This window comes from Aegilops tauschii, chromosome 2, assembly GCF_002575655.3.
Source record: "Aegilops tauschii subsp. strangulata cultivar AL8/78 chromosome 2, Aet v6.0, whole genome shotgun sequence".
In the NCBI taxonomy this organism is placed as follows: domain Eukaryota; kingdom Viridiplantae; phylum Streptophyta; class Magnoliopsida; order Poales; family Poaceae; genus Aegilops; species Aegilops tauschii.
The window spans coordinates 256615052-256638512 of NC_053036.3; the positions used below are offsets into that span (position 1 = coordinate 256615052).

General features: G+C 45.4%; 1 protein-coding gene across 1 annotated transcript; it reads left to right on the top strand.

Annotated features, from left to right (window-relative positions):
* The first annotated feature begins 1665 nt into the window (after nucleotides 1-1665).
* Nucleotides 1666-22676, top strand: LOC109744768 (E3 ubiquitin protein ligase RIN2). The gene is made up of 12 exons (XM_020303914.4): nucleotides 1666-2142; nucleotides 3371-3448; nucleotides 7471-7557; nucleotides 7630-7751; nucleotides 12971-13067; nucleotides 13258-13363; nucleotides 13962-14119; nucleotides 14216-14353; nucleotides 14442-14509; nucleotides 21003-21194; nucleotides 21842-22199; nucleotides 22287-22676. The coding sequence occupies exons 1-12, from the start codon at nucleotides 1930-1932 to the stop codon at nucleotides 22344-22346; spliced, it is 1677 nt and encodes a 558-aa protein (XP_020159503.1). The 5' UTR covers nucleotides 1666-1929; the 3' UTR covers nucleotides 22347-22676.
* Nucleotides 22677-23461: the final 785 nt, after the last annotated feature.

Here is a 23461-nt window from a genome sequence, read left to right on the forward strand (position 1 = left end):
TGTCTTGCAGCAAACACCAAAGAAGTCACCGCCGTCCCTTGCAGCACCGCTCCCAGCAGTTTCTGCCACCCATCGGTACAGAAGGCCAGCGACGCCCGCCTCTGGCAACCACCAGCGCCCGCCTCCGACCACCACCGCGTGCTGCGTTGCAGCAGTGAGCAGCGCTCACCACCGGCCTCCCCCTGCATGCTGCGTTGCAGCACCACAGCGAGCGGCGCCCGCTGGTGACGACCACCGCATGCTGCGTTGCAGCACCTCAGCGAGCGGCGCCCGCCGCCGACGACCACCGCATGATGCTTCATTACAACTCTATTGTAGCACCAGCGCCACCCTCGACGACGCTCCATTGGAGCTCCAACGCGGCACCGCACGCCTCATGATGCCCCGTCGCAGCCACAACGATCCCCGACGCTGCTCCATTGCAGCTCGCATCGCTGGACACCCCCCGGTGATGCTCCGTCGCAACACCAAAGGCCACCGGTAGTGCTGCGATGCCGGACGCCGGTCTCTATGGCATCCGACTGCTTCAACGACCACGGTGATGCTACGATACATGTTGCAATGGTCGCGGTGATGACGCGACCACATGCTTCGATCGCCTATGGTGTACTTCGACGGTCATGGCGATGCTGGGACGACATCCCGATTGCTTCGGCGATGTTGTGACGGGCGGGACATGGGCACGACGACATGCTCGAACACCCGTGGTGTGCTTCGATGACTGTGGTGATGCTACGAGGCATGCCACAACGGCATCCCGACTGCTTCGATGATGTTGCGGCGGCTGCGGGCACGATGACATATGCTTCGAACAATCATGGTGTGCTTCGACGACCATGGTGATGCTATGAGCCGTGCTTCGACGATTGTGGCGATGACGCGACGACATGCTTCTAACGCTCGTGTTGCGCTTCGACGTCCGCAAATGTTGCTTTGACGGCCAAGACGATGCTGCAACGCTGTGCTTCGAACAATCGTGCTGAGGTTGTGATGTCGTTCTTCGACAACCGCACGATGCTACTTTCAACTGCTTTGACGATGCCGCGATGACATGTTTCAGAACCCCGGTAGTCTTGCGATGATGGGCATGACTGCTTCGATGATGCCGTGATGGCCGCAGCGGGGCGGCAATGGCGGCCGGCTGCTCTGATGATGTTGTGATGACATGCTAGCTAGTTTGGTTGGTTATGTGGTGATTGATGAGGCTGCCTAAGTACTGAACTTAGCCGTGCATGTAGTTAGTTAGCTGCATGTTGAGGTGGTTAGCTACATGAACATCACAGGCCTAGTCGTTAGGATCCTTCAAGCAATTGAGCTTATTAGGAGTAGGATTAGATCATGGGTAAGTGCGTGTGTTAGTGGCACAAAATCAGAGCAGTTTGAGAAAGAGAAATGGAGAGAGAAATACGAAGGCGAGGAGAGACGTGAGAGCTACAGGAGGAGCTGCACGCGGGAGGGCGGAGCCTTGGCCAGGGCGGAGAGCGCGCGCGTAGTGAGCGAGGCGAGACGCAAGAGGAGGACGCTGATACAGGGAGAAGAGAGATGGAGATTACTGGATACGGGTAAGGGTAGCCGCATGATCCTGTGAGATCGGACGGCGTCGGACGCGGTTGATGCTGAGCCAAAATCATCCGGTTGAATACAAGTGCTTTCAAAAAAAAAACTAATCTATTCATTGCTTCCCAGTTCCGACCTACCAATAATTTTGTTCCTCCCCCTCGCCCCTCCCCTTCTCATCGCCTTCCCGTCACGGCCTCGCGTCGCTCTCGTCTGGTGGTCGTCTCCCCTCCCCTCCTCCGTCCCCGCGCGAATAAAGCCGGCGTCAGATTCTCCCCAGCCCCAAGCAAGCTCCGATTCCCCGCGGCAAACCAAGTAGGCTCTCGCCCAGGTTAGGACTTGGCTCCACTCGCCGATGCGCCAGCGCGACGCATGGCCGTGAACTGCCTATACGTCGTCGCCGCATCCACGGCGGCCAGCGCCGCCGCTCTGCAGTGGTGGGCGGCGTCCTTCCTCGACGCCCCACGGGACGGGGATGTCGGCGGCGGGGACTGGCTCGAGACCTCGCTGCGATCGCACGTGACCGTCGCGCTCTTAGCGAATCTGGCGGCGCACGTGCTCCTCGTCCTCCTCCTAGCTCTCAAGGTGATTGGTTAATCGGCTCAGCGTAGGATTGTTTATCAATTCGGGGATGGTTTTCCGGGCTCGATTAATGCCGCCACGGATACTGGGTTCCATCGCTGCGTTGCAGGCAATCGACCAAGCTCATTATGGAAGGTTGCGTTTCTGGTGGCTAATTGCGTTAGCAACCTGCATCATATTCCTAATGTTATGGTCCTCGAGCTGCAATTTTGTTGGGCGTGCATTTTGTTTAGAAAGGCTTGTCACTCGTCCTCATTTCATTTACCAATGGATTGATGTTGATAGTTGGGACTGGGAAATGTGTGGTAAGTTTTTTCTCCAGTCCAAGTGCTGGTCTTGCAAGAGCTGGGTTGATGCTGTGATATGCTTAGTTGAGCCTGTCCTCAAGGTTCATTTGTTTGTGAGTTGTTTAGTCGTCATGTAAGCTGACGATACTAAATGCATTTCACTTTGTGCTATGCTCATAATACAAATCGTTCTATTAGAATATACGGTCTTAGATGCCAAGCCCATACATATTTTGCATTTGCTGAGTTTTAGTTATTTACATCGCTAGGTTTCTTGGCTAAACAAACAGTAGTGGCGGGCTTATGACGGTGGAATCCCAATGAAACTTCTGAATAACCCAATCTTAATGATATTACTAATTATTTTTCTATGAAGTTATCCACTTGGAATTTATGTCTGCCCGACTGAGTTGTAACTGAGTTTCTTCATATTCACACTCTGCAATATGAGACATCTTAAAACAGGGTTATAATCTTGAATCTCAAGCATAAAGCTCAACCAAGGCATGTTCTATGCTGGGAAACTCTAGTGTACAACGTAAACAGCTTGGCTATTTTCCTTAAAGTTCAGTTTTAAAGGAGAAATCAAGTTTAGATCTATTACAGAACAAAATAAAATGATGGTACGTACTATGGCGATGGCCACCCAGTGTTCCAAAAAGTAGGAAAGATAAATGAACAGACCATCATCATTCTTTGAAAGTAGCAACTGTTGCTATCTGGCCATATCTACCTTCTCTTGGCGCCTTTAATTAATTAAGCTGAAAGCATATTAGATCTTTGTACTAAATCAGCGACAATTAATATGGATCGGAGGGAGTAGTAATCTCCAGTAATATAAAATATCCTCGGGTGCTGTGGCTCGGTTGTAAATTCAACATACTCATCTTTCTTATCTCTCTAATACAACAGTCTGAGACTTACATATCTTTTCTCCTATGCAGACATTATTTTTTGTTCGGTTAACTTCTACAGAGACTAGAAAAGTGTTGGAACACATCATTAACTATGTAATCTACAAGGTAATACTCTCTCTCTCTCTCTCTCTCTCTCTCTCTCTCGTTATTATATGTCCTTCCATTGAACTATTCATGTGTTTTTACTGCTCCCAAATATTGCTGACAAATTTGGCCTGCTTAAACCTCTAGTCCTCTGAACAAATCTATGGTTGATAAGATGAATCTTCAATCTAATGCCCCAGTGAGCTTCAAGCATCTGGATAATGAGCTTACTTTTTTGAAATGAAATTAAATGCAATATCGCACATGTTTATGACTTGCAGCTGACATATAATGCTCTTGTGCCCTCATGCATTTCCTCCAAACATCATAGGAAAGCCTTGCCCTTTCAGTTTGTTGAAGTGATTTACTTATAAACTCAGCAGCAAGAGAATTGGTAACAGCAATGCGAAAGGAGACCACATAAATCCTATAGAAAAACAACTAGGACCAGAAAGGCCACAAAGATTGTATAAAAAGGACCAGAAAGGCTTTGTTGGGGAACTGCTAGACAAGGAGGGCTCGAGAGAGAGGTTCCCACGGGGGCCTTAATCTGAACGTCGGCCGAGTGAGACGACATGCAGGGGGTTGGCGAGAGGTGGCAGCCCAAATGTGGCCGCATTTGAGATGTGGCCACAGGATGGATCTTGGCTACGAGATTGAAAGCGAGACCAAATGAATCAGTCGGGAAGTGAGACCAGATCGATCTATCAAGGAGGAATGACGGGAAAAATCGATTAAAGTTTTCGATAAAAGTGGGGACTGATATTCGATAAGATGGAGACCGAGAGGGAGAGGACTCGATCAGGAGAGACATGGACCAGTTGCGGTGTCCAGCCCATAAACCTGGGCTCATGATACCATGCTAGAGGAGTAACTTATCTGTATTGCGTAGCCCGATGGGCGAATATATATTACAATGAACTTGGAGTACAGGTAAGGAAATCTAGACTAATACTAACACGTAAGGAGACCTAGACCAATACTTATACTCCTTAATAGTCGTGAGTCGTGACCTCTAAGAACCTTCACTTGGGGCTGGAAGGATACTAGTGGGTGTGTGGTGTGTCTTCTAGGTCTCCTGTCGCTTCTCTCATGCCCTGTCCTTTCAGATTGGCTCACTGCAGGTGGATACTCCCTTCTTAATGCCGCCAAGTAGCTGTTACAGCCATGACTACTAGCAAAATACTACTCCCTCCGTCCCATAAGACGGAGGGAGTAATTCAGTGCCGCCTAGTAGCTAATACAGCCATGGCTACTTCTAGCGATACTAATGCAGTTCTGATTCAAGATGTCAAAAAAGTTCTCCCTCCGTCCCATAATATAAGAGTGTTTTTGACACTAGTGTAGTGTAAAAAACGCTCTTATATTATGGGACAGAGGGAGTAAAAGTCAGAAAATTTACTTGCTACACATTTTTCAGTTTTACAACTGGAACATCAATGAAGAGAAGGCCAGAGCCCTAGCTGCTGCTAAGTTGTGCGCAAACACAAAGCCAAATTATGTATGTGCATGAACCAACACATGAGGTAGAAGTAGAATTGTCGGTCGGCTGTTTTTCTGGTAAGACAAAAGGAAATGTTTGCAAGGCCTGTACTTGAGTAATCACACGGTTGATTTAGATTGGAGGGAAGTGTATGGGATGGTGCGTGCAACAAAAAAGTCTTTTCTGATTTGTCCCAGGAAGTCAAGAGCCACTTGAATTGTCAGCTGACTACTCCGTCCGGTGAAAAGTGTACATTTGGGTTTAAAATTTGTCCACAAAAGAGTGTACTTCTAGCTTTTCAATGCACTTTAAAGTAGAAAAAAATGCTTATCTCTCATCACACGGCAATCAAGACCAATAACATTCTACACATGGTCTCCTTAATTTCTACATGCACTTAGCTCATTGGAGGTTGGGTAATTAAAGAGTAGAGAGATGGTGGCTTGCACCTTTCTAATGCACTTTTTACTTCACTTCATAATTTGTCCAAAAATTTCTATATGTACACTTTTCACCGGACGGAGGGAGTACAAGATGGATGCCACGTTGGAAGAGTCTAAAGTGAGCTTAGCTCACTTGGGTGGGGGAGTGGATGTACAACCCAGCCACCCAGGTTCAAGTCCTCACGGACATGAGTTTGGGTTCTTATTATTTAAAAACCCGCTGTAGGGGACTCCCTTATGACTTCCCTTTCCAAAATAAAAGTTGGAAGAGTCTGATGATTTCTGTTCAGTTACAATCAGAGGACAATCAATTGGCAAGTCTGATGAGCTCTGTTCAGTTACAATCAGAGGATAATCAATTGGCGAGTCTAAGGAGTTCTGTTCAGTTACAACCAGAGGATAATCAATTGACTATTGCTTCGGTAGTCCATGACCACCAGGATTTATGGAGGTTTTGCTCATGAGGATCACTAGGGCTTTGCAGCGCGCGAAGGCTTGCACGGGGATCACCAACCAGATGTAACAAAATATAACACAGCACAACAAGTAATTTCGTGCATCCGTTTACTAATTTTGGAAATAAAAGAAGTTCCAAGATGTGAAAGACTCGTCTATCAAAGAGAGATTGTTTTCCAGATTGAGGGTATGTTTGGTTTGATCCCCAACTAGCCCCCTCAAAATTTTGGCAGTTGTTATATCCTCCACAATTTTGGCAAATGAGGCCGTTGTTTTGTTTGGTTTGTGACCAACCAACATGATTATTATACTAGTTCCAAAAATATTTAATTTATCTATTATCTAAAATTGAGAAGAAATACATATCAATACTTAGATGCAGTTTTTCTAAAAACTTAGATGCAGTTAGTGTGAAGAAAATCGCCAAAAGAACACGGCATGATGTGTGTACTTCATGTTGGTATATCTTTGGATGGAATTCCTGTTTGTATGCGGTTGCTAATCACGCACAGGCCTGCATGTCTTTGAATTAAAAGCACCGCTGATTGGTTACAGCTAAAAATTTGACTTATCCTAACTGCATGCACGGAGCAGGCCCACCATAACAACCAGAGTCACAGCCCAAATTTTTGGTTCAGCTTTTTCACTCCCTCGTCTCGCCCACACGTTGGTGAGAATTACACGGATGGGCGCTGGGCATGCTGGGCGAGCCAATTTTTTGGCGCAGATCCAAACAGCTACCAATTTACACGTGCAAGACAATTTTTTGGTAGGGTCGACTTTGGTAGTAATCCAAACAGTCCCTGAGTCTTTCTTTCCCTTCTATTCTAGGCATGAGAAATTTGTCGGTTGATTGTACTATATAACAGCTACATATACCATTGCAATGATAAGTTGCAAGTTGATGAATTAGATTCAAGGTGTGCTTTAGGGTGGATAGCCATTATCATTTTCTCAGAAAATCTTGACAAAAATCTGCTTTTGGAGAAAGCTTTATTATACCTTTGTGCCATCTGTGTGGAATTGTCCTGATACGTAAGTTGCCATCTACAGGATTGGTCTTGTATGCTGAATTGCTAGGTTCAAACCCTCTAGGCCTCTACTTTGTGTATATTGTGCGCATGAGCGAGAGGCCTTCCCGCGTGTTGCTGCTGTTTGGACTAGTTTGCAGGACCGTGGAAAATTTGGTGCTGGGGTGCAGCGATTTTTCAGAGAAGGGCATATAGAGGTGGTGGGGCAAAATGACTGGAGGAGGAGAATGTGGAGGGTAGAAAATGTTCGCACAGTGCCACAAGGACTTGGTGGTGAGGTGGTGTTCTGATGGGTTATGTATGGATTTGGGGTGCAATGTGGAGATGATGAAAGGAGGTAGAAGGGACAAGTGCGATGCGGGTCTTTAGAACCCATTACACTGCCTTGTGGGACCCTCATGCGGTGAAATGGACGTGGCATCGGAGGGTAATGGAACCTAGTGCAAAGTGTAATATCGTTTGTCCCAAAATGCTGTCAAGTGTTTATTCTTCCGAAGCCTGGTATAAAGAAAGGGACACAAGTGGTACTCTACTTTGTGTTATGTGCAATTTACTCCGTCCTTTAGTTATTTATGTGTATGTGGCAGTCTACAATGTGAATAAAATTACAAGGACTCTCTTGTGTTGCAGGGAACTTTTCTCCCATTGGTTGTGCCTCCTAATTCTCAACAAATAATCCTTTGGTCAACTTGGCTAGTCCTTCTTTGTTCACTGAAGGTACTGTGTGCAATTACATCTACTTGTTGAGATTCTACCCATCATATTAACTGAAATAAATGTCATATCCAGATGTTTCAATCATTGGCCAGAGAACGTCTTGAGTGCCTCAATGCGTCACCCTCAGCAACTCCATTGAAATATCTCCGTGTATATTCTGCACTGTTGCTGGTTCTTTCGACTGATCTACTATGGTAATATTCCCTGGTTAGTCAGCATGGATCAAGCTTCATAGCAATTTATCTAAGTATCTTTTGGAGATGAATTTACCCAATTTGTTAAGGTATTATGGTGTTGCCCTGTCGGTCTAGGGCTGTTCTTGAGTCCTTGTACTATATATTTGTACCCTTTGGCTGTGCAATACAGCAAACCCAGTTCGGCAGTTCGTAACAATGTATTAAAGCTAAACCTATAGTGCCATTTGTCGCCACTGCAGCTCATCGTCTTCGATGAGCTGTCCCTGGAGAGCGAGCTCCACTCCAGGGGGCGGACTTGACACCCCAAACCCACTGCCATACCCATTGTAGTTGTGTAGTAGCAACTGGCTGATGTCTCCATGCCACATCCGCCTCACCGGTTTCCTTATCCCTGAGATCCCTCATTTTCAGCTTGGCGCCTGTTCAAGTCGAGCCGACCTGCGCCCACGCCGGATATGGGAACCACCTTATCTTGTTGCCGCTGGTCCCCAGTCTGTCGCTGGTGCTGATTTTAGCCCGCCAATCTTGTCCGGCATTGCTGGCTACCAATGTGGTATTCTCGTTGTTGACCTTGCTTTTCCAGCAAGGCCTATCCGTTGCTGATCCAATCTTCCACATCATTAGCTCGCTGGCCAGCCTCCTCTTTTCATCGCCACTGGCTTCACCCTCAGCACTGGTCCCTCTGCTGCAGCTTGTGTTGGCCGCAGTGTGCTGCTTCTGCTACTTGTTGCAGGCTTGCAGCCATTGCTTGGATCAGCCGCTAACCAGGTTTGTACTGTAGAGCGAAAGAAAGCTGGAAAGGTGTGTTTGATGAAATCTGGATCTTCCCAAGAACCTGCATCTGGAGGAAGATTTTCCCATTGAACAAGCCATTGAACCACCGGTAGATTATCTCGTGGTATTTGCGGTGTTTCCAGTACTGCTGCTGGAGCATATTTAGTTGATCCGACTTAATTGATTAAGGGAAGATCTTGACTAGGCACCACTTTTTGTCCCAAGTGCTGTTTCAGCTGACTAACATAGAAAATTGGATGAATCTGCACACCTTCAGGTAACAGGAGTTTATAGCCCGGTTTGCCCACTTGCTCGAGTATCTTAATAAGGCCATAGAACTTGCTCTGTAGTTTAATGGTGCCACGCAACCCAAATGCTGCCATGCGGTAGGGTTCCATTTTAAGGTAGACCATATCACCTTCTTTCAATTGGCGCTCAACTCAGCATATTTCTTCATGCGATTCTGAGCTTTATGCAAGTTATCCTTAAGCTGGGCCAACATCTCTTGTTTAGTCTGAAGGAACACATTTGTTTCCTCATCCATAGGCCCAGGGATAGAGATTTCAGATATCAGAGATGGGGGAACCCATACAAGGCCTGAAATGGGCAGAACTTTGTGCTGGTATGAAAACATGAGTTATACCAATACTCAGCTAATGGCAACCAAGCAGCCCACTTCTTCGGTTTATTCATAGCCATGCAACGCAAGTAGTTTTCCACACATTGGTTAACACGTTCTATCTGACCATCAGACTCTGGATTATAAGCTGTACTGCACCTTAGTTGGATATCCATTGAGTTAAACAGGTCCTTTCAAAAAATTGCTGGTGAAGATCCTATCTTTGTCAACTTGGGAGAGCCATGTAATTTGATGATTGTATCCAGAAATGCTTGTGCAACAATATGAGCAGTATGGGGGTGGGATAAAGCAATGAAATGGGCATATTTGCTTAATCTATCCACCACCACCGTTATAACCACTTTTCCTGGGATGTTGGCAGCCCCTCTACAAAATCCGTTGTAATGTAGGTCCATGCCATATCAGGAACAGGTAAGGGATCTAAAAGCCTACGTACTAGTTATATTTGGACTTCCCCAGCAGAACAACTACCTTATGTAGAATTTTTTCTATCTCCATATCAGATTTGTGGCCTTTGCATAACAGCTAGTGGCTTGAATAGGAATTTGCATAGCTTGCCCTACAGGTTGTGTTTCTTCAGTTTCAGTTGGAGCCAAATTTTCCTGTTCATGTCCCCCTCTTCTTCTGGAACACTTTGCATTGCATTTAACACTGGTACCTTATTGCATTTATGCCCATGCACCCATTTATCACCACATCTCCAGCACTTCAAGTTTCCTCGGTCTCTGTTGAGGTATTACTGTAGGAGTTCAGGTTGCCTGCCTGCAGTAGGAACAGTGTGCTGTGCTGGTTTATAGAAGTTGTTTCAAGCTGGTTTACTTGTATAATAAGCTGAAACAATTTTCTTTGGGGGATGGAAGGGTTCCATGTCCCTTGCTAACCAATGAGCTTTAATTAAACTGACTGGCCTGAGAGGACAAAGTTGATACTTTATTCCCTCTCTTAACCCTTTCAGATAGTACTTTATAAACCATGCCTCTGAAATATTTGGATTACATCTGCCATTACATCTTCAAACAGCACAGTCAGTTTCAGATGCGGCAATGTGAGAAATTGACATCAGCAGTCTGTTTCACATAAATTAACAGTCAGTTTCAGATTGCTAGATCCTGAATAACTATGAATCACTTGTTCACAGAATTTTTCCCATGTGAGTTTCTTCTTTAACAGGCCTGAACGCCTAAGCCACACGTCTGCTTGCCCCACAAAGTATAACTGTTGCAATATGGACCTTATATAGTTATATTCTTCAGGAGTGCCAGCCATTTGAAAATATTTCTCACATTGCCGTATCCAACCCATTGGATTATCCCCCACCAAAACGAGGAAAATCCATACAAGGTCCTTTCGTGATGGAAATTAAAAACTGTGTCCTCATTTCTTCCTCATAGTATGAACTGATTGAGGAGTGTTAGGTGTTAAGCTTCATGCACTAGCCAACGCAACCAAAAGTCCGATATGATGAAAGGGCTAAGCAATCCACATGTACACTTAAACACCCCCTCTCATGTGTGACGCGGGAAGTCAACACGTGAATAGTCTCAGAGGTATGGCTCAAGAGGCCTATACATGGACACAAAGGGGGGAACAACAATTTTTGAATAAATTGCGAAAGCCAGGACTTGCACTCAAAACCTGGCTCTGATACCATGTTAAGCTTCATGCACTAGCTAACGCAACCAAAAGTCTGAACTGATGGAAATGGCTAGGCAATCCACTTACACTTCAACATTAGGTACCCAAATCCTGGAGGTGCAGAACGATTTCCAATTCTGACTGGAGGCAAATATGCCATCAGAAATCCAATTTGCCAAGTGCCCTCTTGTTCATTGGATAATTTCTGACGAAGAGATTCAGTCCTTTGATTCACTGGAGGCATTTGTTGTTGCTGTTGCTCAGCTGATGGTTGAACTACAGGTTGTGTTTGGGATCCTGGCAGCTGATCTGATGGTTCAGGTATCATTGCTTTGAGCACCTCAGACATGATCTGCAGTTGTTGAGAAAGGTCTTGAACTGCGGATTGCATTCCTCTGACAACTTCTGTGAGATATACTTGTTGCGTCTGTATAGCTCCAACATCTGTCTTGATTTTATCTAACTCAGACCGGATCTTTGTTGTTGCTTGATGATTATCCGTGATCTCTGCATACAACTCTGCCAATTCATCCCCATCCGCAGCTTGCTTCATACGCCCTGTACTGATCTTAGATGAGCCGAAGAGGAATTTTACACTAGAACTCGTCGAGAAACCCGACGGAGCCCGGATCCTACCGCCGCCGTAAGATTCGCCACCAAATCAACGCACAGAACAGGATAGAGCATGGGATTTTACCTCTGACGAAGGATTCGTCAGCAACCGTCTCCAGCCGCCTGTTCTGTGTCCGAATAAATCACCGCCGCCGCAACGCCACCATAGCAACAGAAACGCCGCCACCGCGAGAAGGGAGTGGAGGGTGGGATTTTACCAAGAAGCAAACCACCGCGCCTCCCCGCTCGAAATGCCTCCAAGGATTAACCTAGCTCTGAATACCATTTGGCAGATCCCTGTTTTACTCAGATCAGTGAAATCATGAGAAATGGAAAACGAAAGTGAAATTGTATCTAGGGTTCACCTCGGAAGAGAGAGACCCTGACTTGTATTGCTATACTGTAATTTTGTCCTTAAGAGGATAATGATCAATGAATGGCTAACACAGCGCACGCCCCACGCTTATATACTGCTGGGCTAGGTACTCAACAAGTGTTACGGTAAACTAGTGACAACAGGTGAAACTGAATAGTTTCAGGTAAATGGGCCTTGCGATCATCTTGGCTATCCAATAACTGACGAAACGGAAGGCACGTTGACAGTAGTTTCAGGTTCAGGCGAGCTCTGGATCTGACATGCTGATCTTCTCTGCAGTGCAAGTCTTCATTCAGCGCCGCTGACCTCCTCTACTCTGCCGTTCCATGAATGGATATGCAGCTGCAGATTCCTTGCCGCAGACTTCTGCTTCGTTCAGCTTCATTCATGATGGCTTTGGGGGCGGGTGCTGCATTACTTAGTCCATGGGTTGCTAGTTTGGTGCTGGTTCGCTGCTGTTGTTGGACTGGTGGTGTTGGGCCGAGTACTATTGTGCTGGCCGATGGTGTGCTGTTCTTGCTGTTTTGGCTGAGTGCTTGCTGGCTGCTGCTACTTCTAGCTAGTATCCCTTCTTGAGTCAGTCTCTTCAGTGGATTGCTTATGTTACATCCATCCATGTCCATCACTCTGTCGTGTTGGTCCATGCCATACGAGTACACAAAAGCCTTGGTCATTCAGCCTCCGTTTTTTCTGGTCCTGGTCCATTCTTTATATTGGATGAGCATGGCCTCTTTCCATTTGCATGGTCCTTTATTGTAGAGGCCCTTGTGATGCCGCATTGCAGTTTTGCTTTCCTTGAAGTTATTGCTGCTGGGTACACCTGATCTCTTTTGGGCTATGCTCTTTGCTGTTGTGCCTCTCTCTCTAGCTTGATTTGACAGGTTTGATGGCACTCTGAAGACTTGGACTGCGGCAGCTCTTTATTTGTCTTTAGTATCTTACATTTCCAAATGCAATGCTACTGCATATGTTTGACATTTGAGAAGAGGGGGAGGGGGTTGGTACGTGGGTTATGGTCTTTTCCTATTGGTCTAGAGTAAGGATGTCTCCTTCAGTCCTTTTACTTATATGTATTAGGTGCTTCGGGTTGTGCAATACAACAAGCTCTGTTCATAACAAAAGTATGGTGCTGTTTCTGTTCAGAGAACTCACTAGTTATTTTTTATCTAACTTCTCCAGGATGAAGCTTTGTGTAGGGTTCTGCAGTTCATGCAATTCTAAGTTATTTTGGCTTATGTTATTTGAGCCTCTTAGTATTGCCTTTGAGTCACTGCAGGTAATTTGAACCAATATTGTGAGGGGTATTTGTGACTCATTGACTTCCAGTTAACTTATATATTTTGCTGCACTGCCATTTATGAATATTAAGTTGTTAACTAGAAAAAAAACATAATGAATGTTTACCTGTGCATAGTCATTACTTCTGAATCTCTTGATGACTTTTCTGAAATAGCTCTCCTTGGCAGTCTATCATGGTGCATGGATTTCAGTTGCTTGACATTTGGCAGCGACATCTGATGGACAGTGGTGTGGACTATCTTGATTTCCAAAAAACTTATAAACAAGCAGCAGGTGATACGCTCCTCAGCTAAACTCATTGTTGATATATAACTCTTATGTTGTGCATGTACAGTTTTTGTGTTTACCATCTCAATGATAGTAATATTGAGGCACACAAGCAGGACATCTGGTTACAGAAGTGATATCCATGCTTACAGTCAAACTATGTAACTTTGACCAGTAACATCTTTGTGAATATTTATCTTGGCCATCAAAATAGTGTCTGTACATTTGTCTAAGAAATTAGTTCATAAACATTATAATTTCATTAGATTGTACTCCCTCCGTCTAGAAATACTTGTCGGAGAAATGGATAAAAATGGATGTATCTAGAAATAGAATACGTCTAGATACATCCATTTCTCCGACAAGTATTCCGGGCGGAGGGAGTACAAATATGGCCAGAATGACTCTTCTTGACCAGGGAGTTACACAAACAGCAGTTTCAGTCACACATGTCACTACTTATTGCTTTGGTGTATCTCTAGGCTGCGCTTTATCTTCTGTTGGAACAATGTTTCAGGAGCAAGACTTACTAAGTTCCTGTGCAAACTTTTCTTGAACTCTTTTGACTTTGCTATCAGGATGTAATCATGCTTTACATCTGCAGGTTCATTTTCTGAATGGAGAGGCCAACTTATAAGGAATTTTGGTTTTGTCATTGACCTGATAAGCTTGTTGATGTCACTTGGTCATTATTCGATGATCTTTTGGCTCCGTGGTATGGCGTTTCACCTGGTCGACGCAGTGCTCCTGTTGAACTTGCGTGTAAGGCAGACATCACCTATTGACAACTGTTGATGAACTGTGTTACTTTCATGGAAGTTATTTAATATGTACTGATGTGTCTTTTATCATATGCAGGCTCTTGTAGTTTCATTTTTGAAGAGGATTAAGACCTACATTAAGTTAAGAAAGGCACTCCGTTCGCTCGATGGAGCACTCCCAGATGCTAAATACGATGAGATCTGCACATATGATGATGAGTGTGCCATCTGCCGGGTAAACAGTTTTCTAGATCTTCAGAAACTCTGTCGTCCTTGACTACTTGTGTATCTGAATTTTTCGTTGCTTCTGCTGCAACTCACAGGGACCAATGGCTCGAGCTAAAAAGTTGCCTTGCAACCATCTATTTCATCTACCTTGCTTGCGATCTTGGTATGCCCTTAGTTGCTTTTAGTGTGTTGCCAATTGATGCTTGATTGCTAGTAAAAAATCTTTTGAGTTAAAGGCTGTAGTTATCAGTGTACTCTTCCATATGTCCATGTCATTTAGTTACTTGAATTCTGAATTAAACTACGAGACTAGTGTCCCGAATTCCTGATTTTGCTGTCAACTGGAACTTTCTATAATGGAATCTGTAAAGGAGTTTATTTGATACTTCATCAGCAACAACAACAAAGCCTTTAGTCCCAAACAAGTTGGGGTAGGCTAGAGCTGAAACCCATAAGATCTCGCAACCAACTCATGGTTCTGGCAATGGATAGCTAGCTTCCACGTGTTAGGAAATATGCAACTTGTATTCCCTGAGGGCCAATGGCCAATATGTATACATGTACAGGTGGTAAACATGCAGGAAATCCCTCATACAATGGGGAAAATATATAGGCTACTCCCCCCTTTCCTAAATGCAAGTCTTTTTAAAGATTCCAATGAGGGACTACATACGGAGCAAGATGAGTGAATCTATACTCTTAAAATATGTCTATGTACATTCGTATGTAGTTTGTATTGAAATCTCTAAAAAGACATTTAGAAACGGAGGGAGTAGAATACACCCCCCCTCAAACTCATGGTGGATAAATAACACTCAGTTTGGAGAGATAGAAGCCATGCTGCGCTCTAGTCTGGGCCTTCGTAAAGAAATCTGCCAACTGTAACTCGGAGGGCACATACTCAAGAGCAATAACTTGATCCTACGCACCAGCGCGCACATAGAACCAATATGCTTGGTGAGCTCATGCTAATAGCACCTGTCAGACAAGAGCAGAGTAGGTGTAGTGACAGAAACACCAAAGTCCTGAAGTAACCACTGTAACCAAGTCACCTCTGTCGTCGAAAGAGCCATAGCTCGCAACTCAACCTTTGCACAACGCGAAACTGCAGTCTACTTCGTCTTCCAGGCAATGAGAGAACCACCAAGAAGAACACAATAAGCAGAAAGTAAACGGCGATTCGAGGGATCACTAGCCCACGTAGCATTCGAATAGGCCCGAAGCTGTAAGGAACCGGAGCGAGGAAAGAACAGGCGGTGAGAGATCGTGCCTTGAAGATATGGAAGAACATGAAGGAGGTGACTATAGTGAACCGAAGTGGGAGCAGAGACAAACTGACTCAGAATATGGACCGGATAGGAGATATCTGGATGAGTGACAACTAGATAGACAAGACTCCCAACAAGATAGACAAGACTCCCAACAAGATGACAATAACGCACCAGATCAGGCAAGGGGTCACCATCAGTATCACAGAGGTGAACATTGAGCTCCATGGGAGTCTCAACAGTGTGCTCATCAGTAAGAGCAGCACGAGCAAGAAGATCCTGTATACTTTTCTTGGGAAATAGAAAAGCCATCAGAGGTAGAAGAGACCTTGATCCCAAGAAAGTAGCAAAGAGGGCCAAGACCAGACATAAGAAACTGCTCACTAAGACGAGCCTTCACAAAGGCAATATACTTGGGGTCGTTGCCAGTGATAATCATGTCATCGACGTATAAAAGAAGAGTCCGACCACGAGCAAAAAGGTGGACAAATAGCGCTGGATCATGAGCACTCGCTAAAAAACCAGCGACAGTCACCACAGAGGCAAAACGCTCAAACTAGGCGTGAGGGGCTTTTGCTTAAGGCCATAGAGAGCGACGAAGACGACAATATCATGCCATCAAAAACAAAATACCCAGATGCGGGCTGCATGTAAGCCTTTTCACGCAGCTCACCATTAAGAAAGGCATTCTAAACATCAAGCTGAGACACAAACCAGTGGCGAACAGAGGCCATGACAAGAAGTGTGCGAACAGTGGTCATATGGGCCATAGGAGCAAAAGCCTCATCATAATCATGACCATGCTCCTGCTGAAAGCCATGAGCCCCAAGACGAGTTTTGTAACGCTCAAGAGAACCATTGGAGCGAGTCTTAACCTTTTAGACCCACTTACAAATGATGGGACGAATACTGGGAGGAAGAGAAACAAGATCCCACGTGCCGGTGCGCTCAAGAGCTGCAAGCTCCACTGCCATCGTAAACTGCCATTCGGGATGAATAACAACTTGACGATAAGAAGTCGGCTCAAGAACAGCAGCACCAGCGTGTGGAAAACCAAGGCGATCAATAGACGAAAGCGATGCGAGGATGCAAGCCATAAGTAGGATGAGACGAGGAAGATGACACTTCAGTAGACGTATCCACATTACGCGGACGACAAGTATAATACTAAGGAAAATATGGAAGAATACGAGGAGGATTCACCGAGATAGGCGAAGGTGACAGAGAAGATATCGGGGATGAAGGTGCAGAATGCGGTGACAAGCCAGGTGAGGAGACCATGGGAGATGGTGGCGTTGGATCTGCAACAATCGGAGAAGCAGGGGTAGTAGGACGGACGAGCAAGGGCTCGACAGGAGTGATAGGTGTGTCAGGAAAGTGAGGGAAGATATATCCTCTGCTGAAAATGTCGAGGAAGATGGACGCGGGGGGATGACCGAAGAGACTCGAAAGGAACGCCACCTTGCAGAGCAGTGGACGGCTGAAGGTTGATGAGATAGGTGGAAGTGGAGACAACCTCGACCCAAAAGTGAGGCGGAAGAACGGCGGCGATCATCATCGCACGAGCCGTCTCAAGAAGGTGATGATGCCTGTGCTCAGCCATGCCATTCCAAGCATGCGCACCAGGACAAGCAAACTGAGCAAGAGTACCCTACTCAGCAAGAACTCCACGCAACATCTTGGAGTATACTTTCCAACAGAATCAACACGAAACACACGAACATGCGTAGAGAATTGAGTGTGAACCATGGCAGCAAAACACTTATAGATAGATAAGACCTCACTATGAGAAGGCATGAAATATATCCAGGTGTGGCGAGAGAAATCATCTGTAAAGATAATATAGTAGCGATGACCCCCTTTCGAGGTAAAGGGAGCTGGACCCCAGACATGAGAGTGAACAAGGTCGAAAGGATGCTGAGATACAGTGTCGTTATGAGGATAAGGTAACTGGACCTGTTTACCAAGCCGACAACCCTAGCAGTCTAAAGACACCGCCGGAGGATCCAAGAAGACCAAGTTGAACCAAGGATGAGAGACGAGAGCCACACAAGTGACCAAGGCGATGATGCCACTGCTGAAAAGAGCTGGTAGACAAGGCAACAGAGAGGGAGAGACTGTCGGTAGTGGCAGTGGAGGGAAGGTGAAGCCAGTCAAGCTCCCAGAGGCCTTGGTAGTCACGGTGCCGGGGGCCAGCAACAAGGAGAGCATCAGTATGATGGTCTAGAATAGAGACCGAGTCAAAGTCGAGAATGACCCGACAACCAGAGTCAACAATTTGACCATCAAACATGAGCTGCATGGTAAGTCGAGGAACACGAGCAGCATCAGGAACACGAAAGGACAAAGTGCTAAGAATGCCTCGACCATGGACCAAGAGGTACCATCAGCAGTAAGAACATGAACAGGAGAATTGAGAGGTTGAATAGAGGACAAAGTGGATGGATCATGAGTCATATGAAAGATGCTCCAGTATAAAAAATCCACAGATGGTGGTCTGACAATGCTAGAAGAGTCGGTAGCAGAACCAACAGAACCTGTCGATGGAGAACCAGAAGATGGAGCTAGCAGGCATCGAAGTCACACAATTTCCTGCTTAGTCAGGGGCTCAACGAAAGAGGTCAATGTAGATGCACCCGACAATAGAGAGCCAGAGGCAATCAGTAGGGCGTGAAGTCGCGCAATCTCCTCGGTGAAGTACACAGCTAAAGTAGTCGACACAGTAGCACCAGGAGAGGAGCGGCCACCACCACCTGTGGCCGCTAGATGTGGCGGTGAAGCATGACTAGTACCGTCCGTAAAGTCTAAGGGCGCATGCAGACGAGCCCCAAGCGTCATGGGAAGGCGCGTGTGCGAGGCGTAGTTTGTGGAGTCATATGCACCAGCACAGCCAGTGAAAGTCGCAAGAGGAGTCGGTGTAGAGCGATCACCGGTGAAAGTCGCGAGAGGAGTCGGTGTAGAGTGACATTCACCATGTGCAGAAGTCGCGAGAGTAGTTGTAGGAGAGCGACCAACACAAACTTCGGAAAGCGCTGAAGGGAACAATGTCACAGGTGGACGAGCGCCAAGCATCGAGAGACGATGCATGTGCGAGACGGGATCAGTACAGGGAGCACCGTCGAAGATCACAGAAGGACAAGCCGGAGACACTAATTTTTTTACTAGAAGACAATCAGCAGAATCAGTCCCAATAGAAGAGGTCGGCGGCTTGATTCAAACTTTGGCCAAAAGGTACTTTGAACTTGGAACGAGCATGAAGAGATTAACGGGACTTCTTTCTCTCTTGAGTTTTTCTGGCAGACCTACCACGCAAGATCTTTGGTCTTCCCCTGGAACCGACGATGAAGATGCAGTCAACAACGCCTGTGACCGGCAGGGATGACTAGCAAGCAAATCAGCAATCGATGATTGCTGGGCACAACAGGCCAGCGAGCGTGGCAGGTCACGACTGTGACGTCACGACCGTGACCTTATCCAGCGGAAGCACCTGCAGGATGGGCGACGCGGACGCGGATGCAGCCCTGCGGAGCGTTGACCCGATCTGGTGGGCGGGACGATGACCCGATTTGTAGGGTGCGGTGAAGTGGAGCGAGCTGACGGGTGGAGCAGCCGGCGGTGGGATCCAGTAGCAGTTTGGTTTGATCGGGATCAGGCAGTGGGGCCCGATCATGAGGAGTGTGGTGGCGTCGTCCTTCAGCCAAGGGGCGGCCTGGGCGAAGAGTTGCAACAATGGCCCGACTGAGATGAGGCGGGCGGCTCTGTTGTGATCTGGAAGTTGGCCTGTAGATGGGCGGGTGCGTGGAGCAAGCAGCGCAGGCCTACAGAAGCGTCGTCCGAACGCGGCAAGACCTGGTAGACGGGGCCGATGGAGGTAGACGAGCCATCGGGAAGAACGAGCAGCAGCGTCGGTAGCCAAGAGAGGATGGCGGCGGCGCGATAGACATGATTCAAGCACGAGTTGCGTGTGCTAAAAAAAGACCTAGCTCTACTATCATGTTAGGAAATATGCAACTTGTATTCCCCGAGGGTCAATGGCCAATAGCCAATATATATACATGTACAGGTGGTAAATATGCAGGAAACCCCTCATACAACGGGGAAAATATATAGGCTAGAATATAACTAACACCACGCACCCCTGTCCATGGCTAGTTCTTTGCTGATACTCCCTTCAGATCTCTCTTTACAGACTCCTCCCATGTCAAGTTTGGTCTACCCTGATCTCTCTTGACATTATCAGCACTCTTTAGCCGTCCGCTATGCACTAGAGCTTTTGGAGGCCTACGCTGAATATTCCCAAACCATCTCTGATGATGTTGGACAAGCTTCTCTTCAATCGGTGCTACCCCAACTCTATCCCGTATATCATCATTCCGGACCCGATCCTTCCTTGTGTGGCCACACATCCATCTCAACATGCGCATCTCGGCTACACCTAACTATTGAACATGTCGCCTTTTAGTCGGCCAACACTCAGTGCCATACAACATTGCTGGTCGAATCTCCTATAGAACCTGCCTTTTAGCTTTTGTGGCACTCTCTTGTCACAGAGAACTCCAGAAGCTTGGCGCCACTTCATCCATCCAGTTTTGATTCGATGATTCACATCTTCATCGATATCCCCATAGCCCCAAATATCGAAAGGTGTTCGAGGTACCACCTGCCCATCAAGGCTAACCTCCTCCTCGTGCCTAGTAGTACTTTCTATTAACCCCGTCCGACTATCATCGACTAGCACCACATCATCCGCAAAGAGCATGCACCATGGGATATCTCCTTGTATATCCCTTGTGACCTCATCCATCACCAAAGCAAAAGGATAAGGGCTCAAAGCTGACCACTGGTGCGGTCCTATTTTAATCGGGAAGTCATCAGTGTCGCCACCACTTGTTCGAACACTTGTCACAACATTATCGTACATGTCCTTGATGAGGGTAATGTACTTTGTTAGGACTGTGTGTTTCTCCAACGCCCACCACATGACATTCCGCGGTATCTTATTGTAGGCCTTCTCCAAGTCAATGAACACCATATGCATGTCCTTATTTGATACTTCATCCGTTCATAAATATAAGATGTTTTCGATATTTCAATATGGACTGACATACGGACTGAAATGAGTGAATGAACACACTAAAATGGGTCTATACATCACAAAAAAGTTAGAACATGTTATATTTGTTAATGGATGGAGTATTACTTACCAGTGCATAGCGAACAAATCAATGGAAATTTCACCTTCAAGGATCAATTACTGAAGTCATGTTTGAGTGCCCCTCTGTTGATCTGCTTAGTAAATTATATTAAAAGCTTAAGTGTCTTTACCATCAAATGTATGTAGGACATTTGCTCCTTGTTTTATTTTACTCATATTGTTGCTATGGGTAGGTTGGATCAAGGATTAATGGAGGGTTACTCTTGTCCAACTTGTCGAAGGCCACTCTTTCTTTCAGCTCAAGGACATTCTAGGTCAACAACAGCAGAGGTAGCAAATGTTCAGCTAATTTCGGAACAGCTAAATATGGGATTAAATCAGCAAAGGGTTCCTGAACAGCAGGATCCTTCAGATGGTGTTTGGAGGTATGCATAAAAACTTACAATGTTCTATATCTGTGGCACTTCACCAGACTATACTCCAGATTGCTTCTCTATTTTTCGTAAGTATTAGATAGATTTCTGATATAATAACGTCATTTTGAAATTAGCCCCCAAAACTCAGTAAAGTAGTGCAATTTGTGGTTCTTTAATTCCCTGCATCGACCCTCTTCAAAGTTAGCACGCAGTCGAGAGTAATGGTGTTCTAGTTTCAAAACCTCAGTTTCTTAATAACTGGCCAGTTGACACTGGTTATGGGAAGTTCTGCTGGAATCTGGTTGCTTAAAGACTTCTGATTTAGCATATGTGCAGTTGAATATAGATGTACTTCGAAAATTAGAACACTAGCAGTAAGTTAACATAAGTTTTGTGCCTAATCATGTACTCCCTCCGATCCAAAATAAGTGTCGCGGTTTTAGTTCAAAACGAAAACCACGACATTTATTTTGGATCAGAGGAAGTAAATAAAATGCTCAGGTGTAGAACTCTTAGCTGTTTTATTAACATGTTAACTCAACACCCAGAAGATATGGTTCATCAATGATGGCAGAAGTGCAGTTTTCCATTCAATTTATGTGACTACAGAGTTGTTGATATTTGATTCCTTAATGTGTTTGTGTTGGTTGTCGCAGAGGTGCGGGTCTTGATTCTCGCTGGGCACCACCGTGGTCGAGCACTGGGGTGGATGACCCCAGTTCCTCTAGTGCAGTGAGATCCGTGGGGCTTAGCGGAGTTCAGATGATGATGAGGCAGTTCGCTTCTGTGACTGATAATTATGGGCATGCAGATGCCACCTGGAATCTGTGGCCTGAGTCAATGGCAGGCCCTTCAATTGTTCCATCATCTTCCTCGAGGCCCGATGTGGCTTCTGCTAGCTTGCGGTTCCGAGGCACGGCAGGAACAATTAACGGAAGCATGTCGCGGGTTAATACCATGGTAGATAGAGTACGAGAAGTTTTACCCCATATGCCTGACGAGCTAATTATTGAAGTACGTTTCTGTTTTTGCTAGCCTCTTGTTGTAATTTCTCTAGACGCTAGTATGCACTAATGTTTTTCCTTTTCAACCTTGTTGCAGGACCTGATGAGAACGAATAATGTGAATGCCACTGTGAATAATCTTCTGCTGATGCAATGATAGAGCAATACAATATTTAACGATGATATTTACTGGCTATAAGTTTATATATGAAAAGTTTGTATAGTTAAAGATGAGCCTGTGTGTTAAAGCACTGGGTTCTTGTAACAAGTGTTTTGGTCTATTTTGTTCCATATGGATAAAATGCGCCAGCTTTGTATAGTAGTCATAGCTGTACAACATTATGCTCAATATGCAAGGTTAGTGTATGTAGAAAGATGCAAGTGCTACCACCCAAATAAAATTACCATAGGTAACTTGTGTTGGCAGTATCGTTGATTATCCTGAAATGTTGGGAAGCTCCCAAAAGAAACCTTGAATGACCTGTCATGAAAATGGTGAAGCTGCTTTTTATTATTACCATGAATCACGAAGTTGCTTTTATCCCTGAACCATGCCTAGATCATCGGAGCGAATTGGATGATGACTCCCTTTTTTTCTCCATTCTCCAATTTCCTTCACAACTCGTTTGGCACCCATCATTTGGGTAAGAACTTGTGGAATTCATTTACGAATTTCATCACCAATATGTTTGGCTGCCTTGTAATTGCTGGTCGGAATTCTTTCTCCAAGTAGCATAAGGTTGTGGAGGAGCAACTTCACCTTGCTGCTACGAAGTTGTGCTAGATATCGCTCTAGAGGTGAAAATAGGCCGATGTGGTAGTAGGAGTTCAATCTAAACTTCTAGACCTTAAGATCTTAGACGAAAACACTAAGGTCTATTATAGGTAGTTGGTACATAGTTTGGTTATAAACCAGGAGTGATGACCACTATTTATAGGGCTTTGGAAAGTCTTTACAATTCACTTCTACTTATAGCTAAAATACTCTAGAAAACATTATTTAAGATTAAGAAAAAAAACTAGACTAGAGTAGAAGTATCTAGAAGTAGCTAAATAGATTTGACATATGATTTTATTTTTCTTTTCCTCATCATTCTTTCCTAATTGTTTGAAACTCGACCGAGTTATCTTCATAGAGCGCTTCTTTTGGGTGGTAGAGAGTCAAGTCCGCAACATTGATATGTGTGGATATACCCATGTTGCTTAGAAGGTCTATCACATAAACATTACTCCCTATATTCCTAAATGTAGTGCGCATAAAATTTTCTAGGA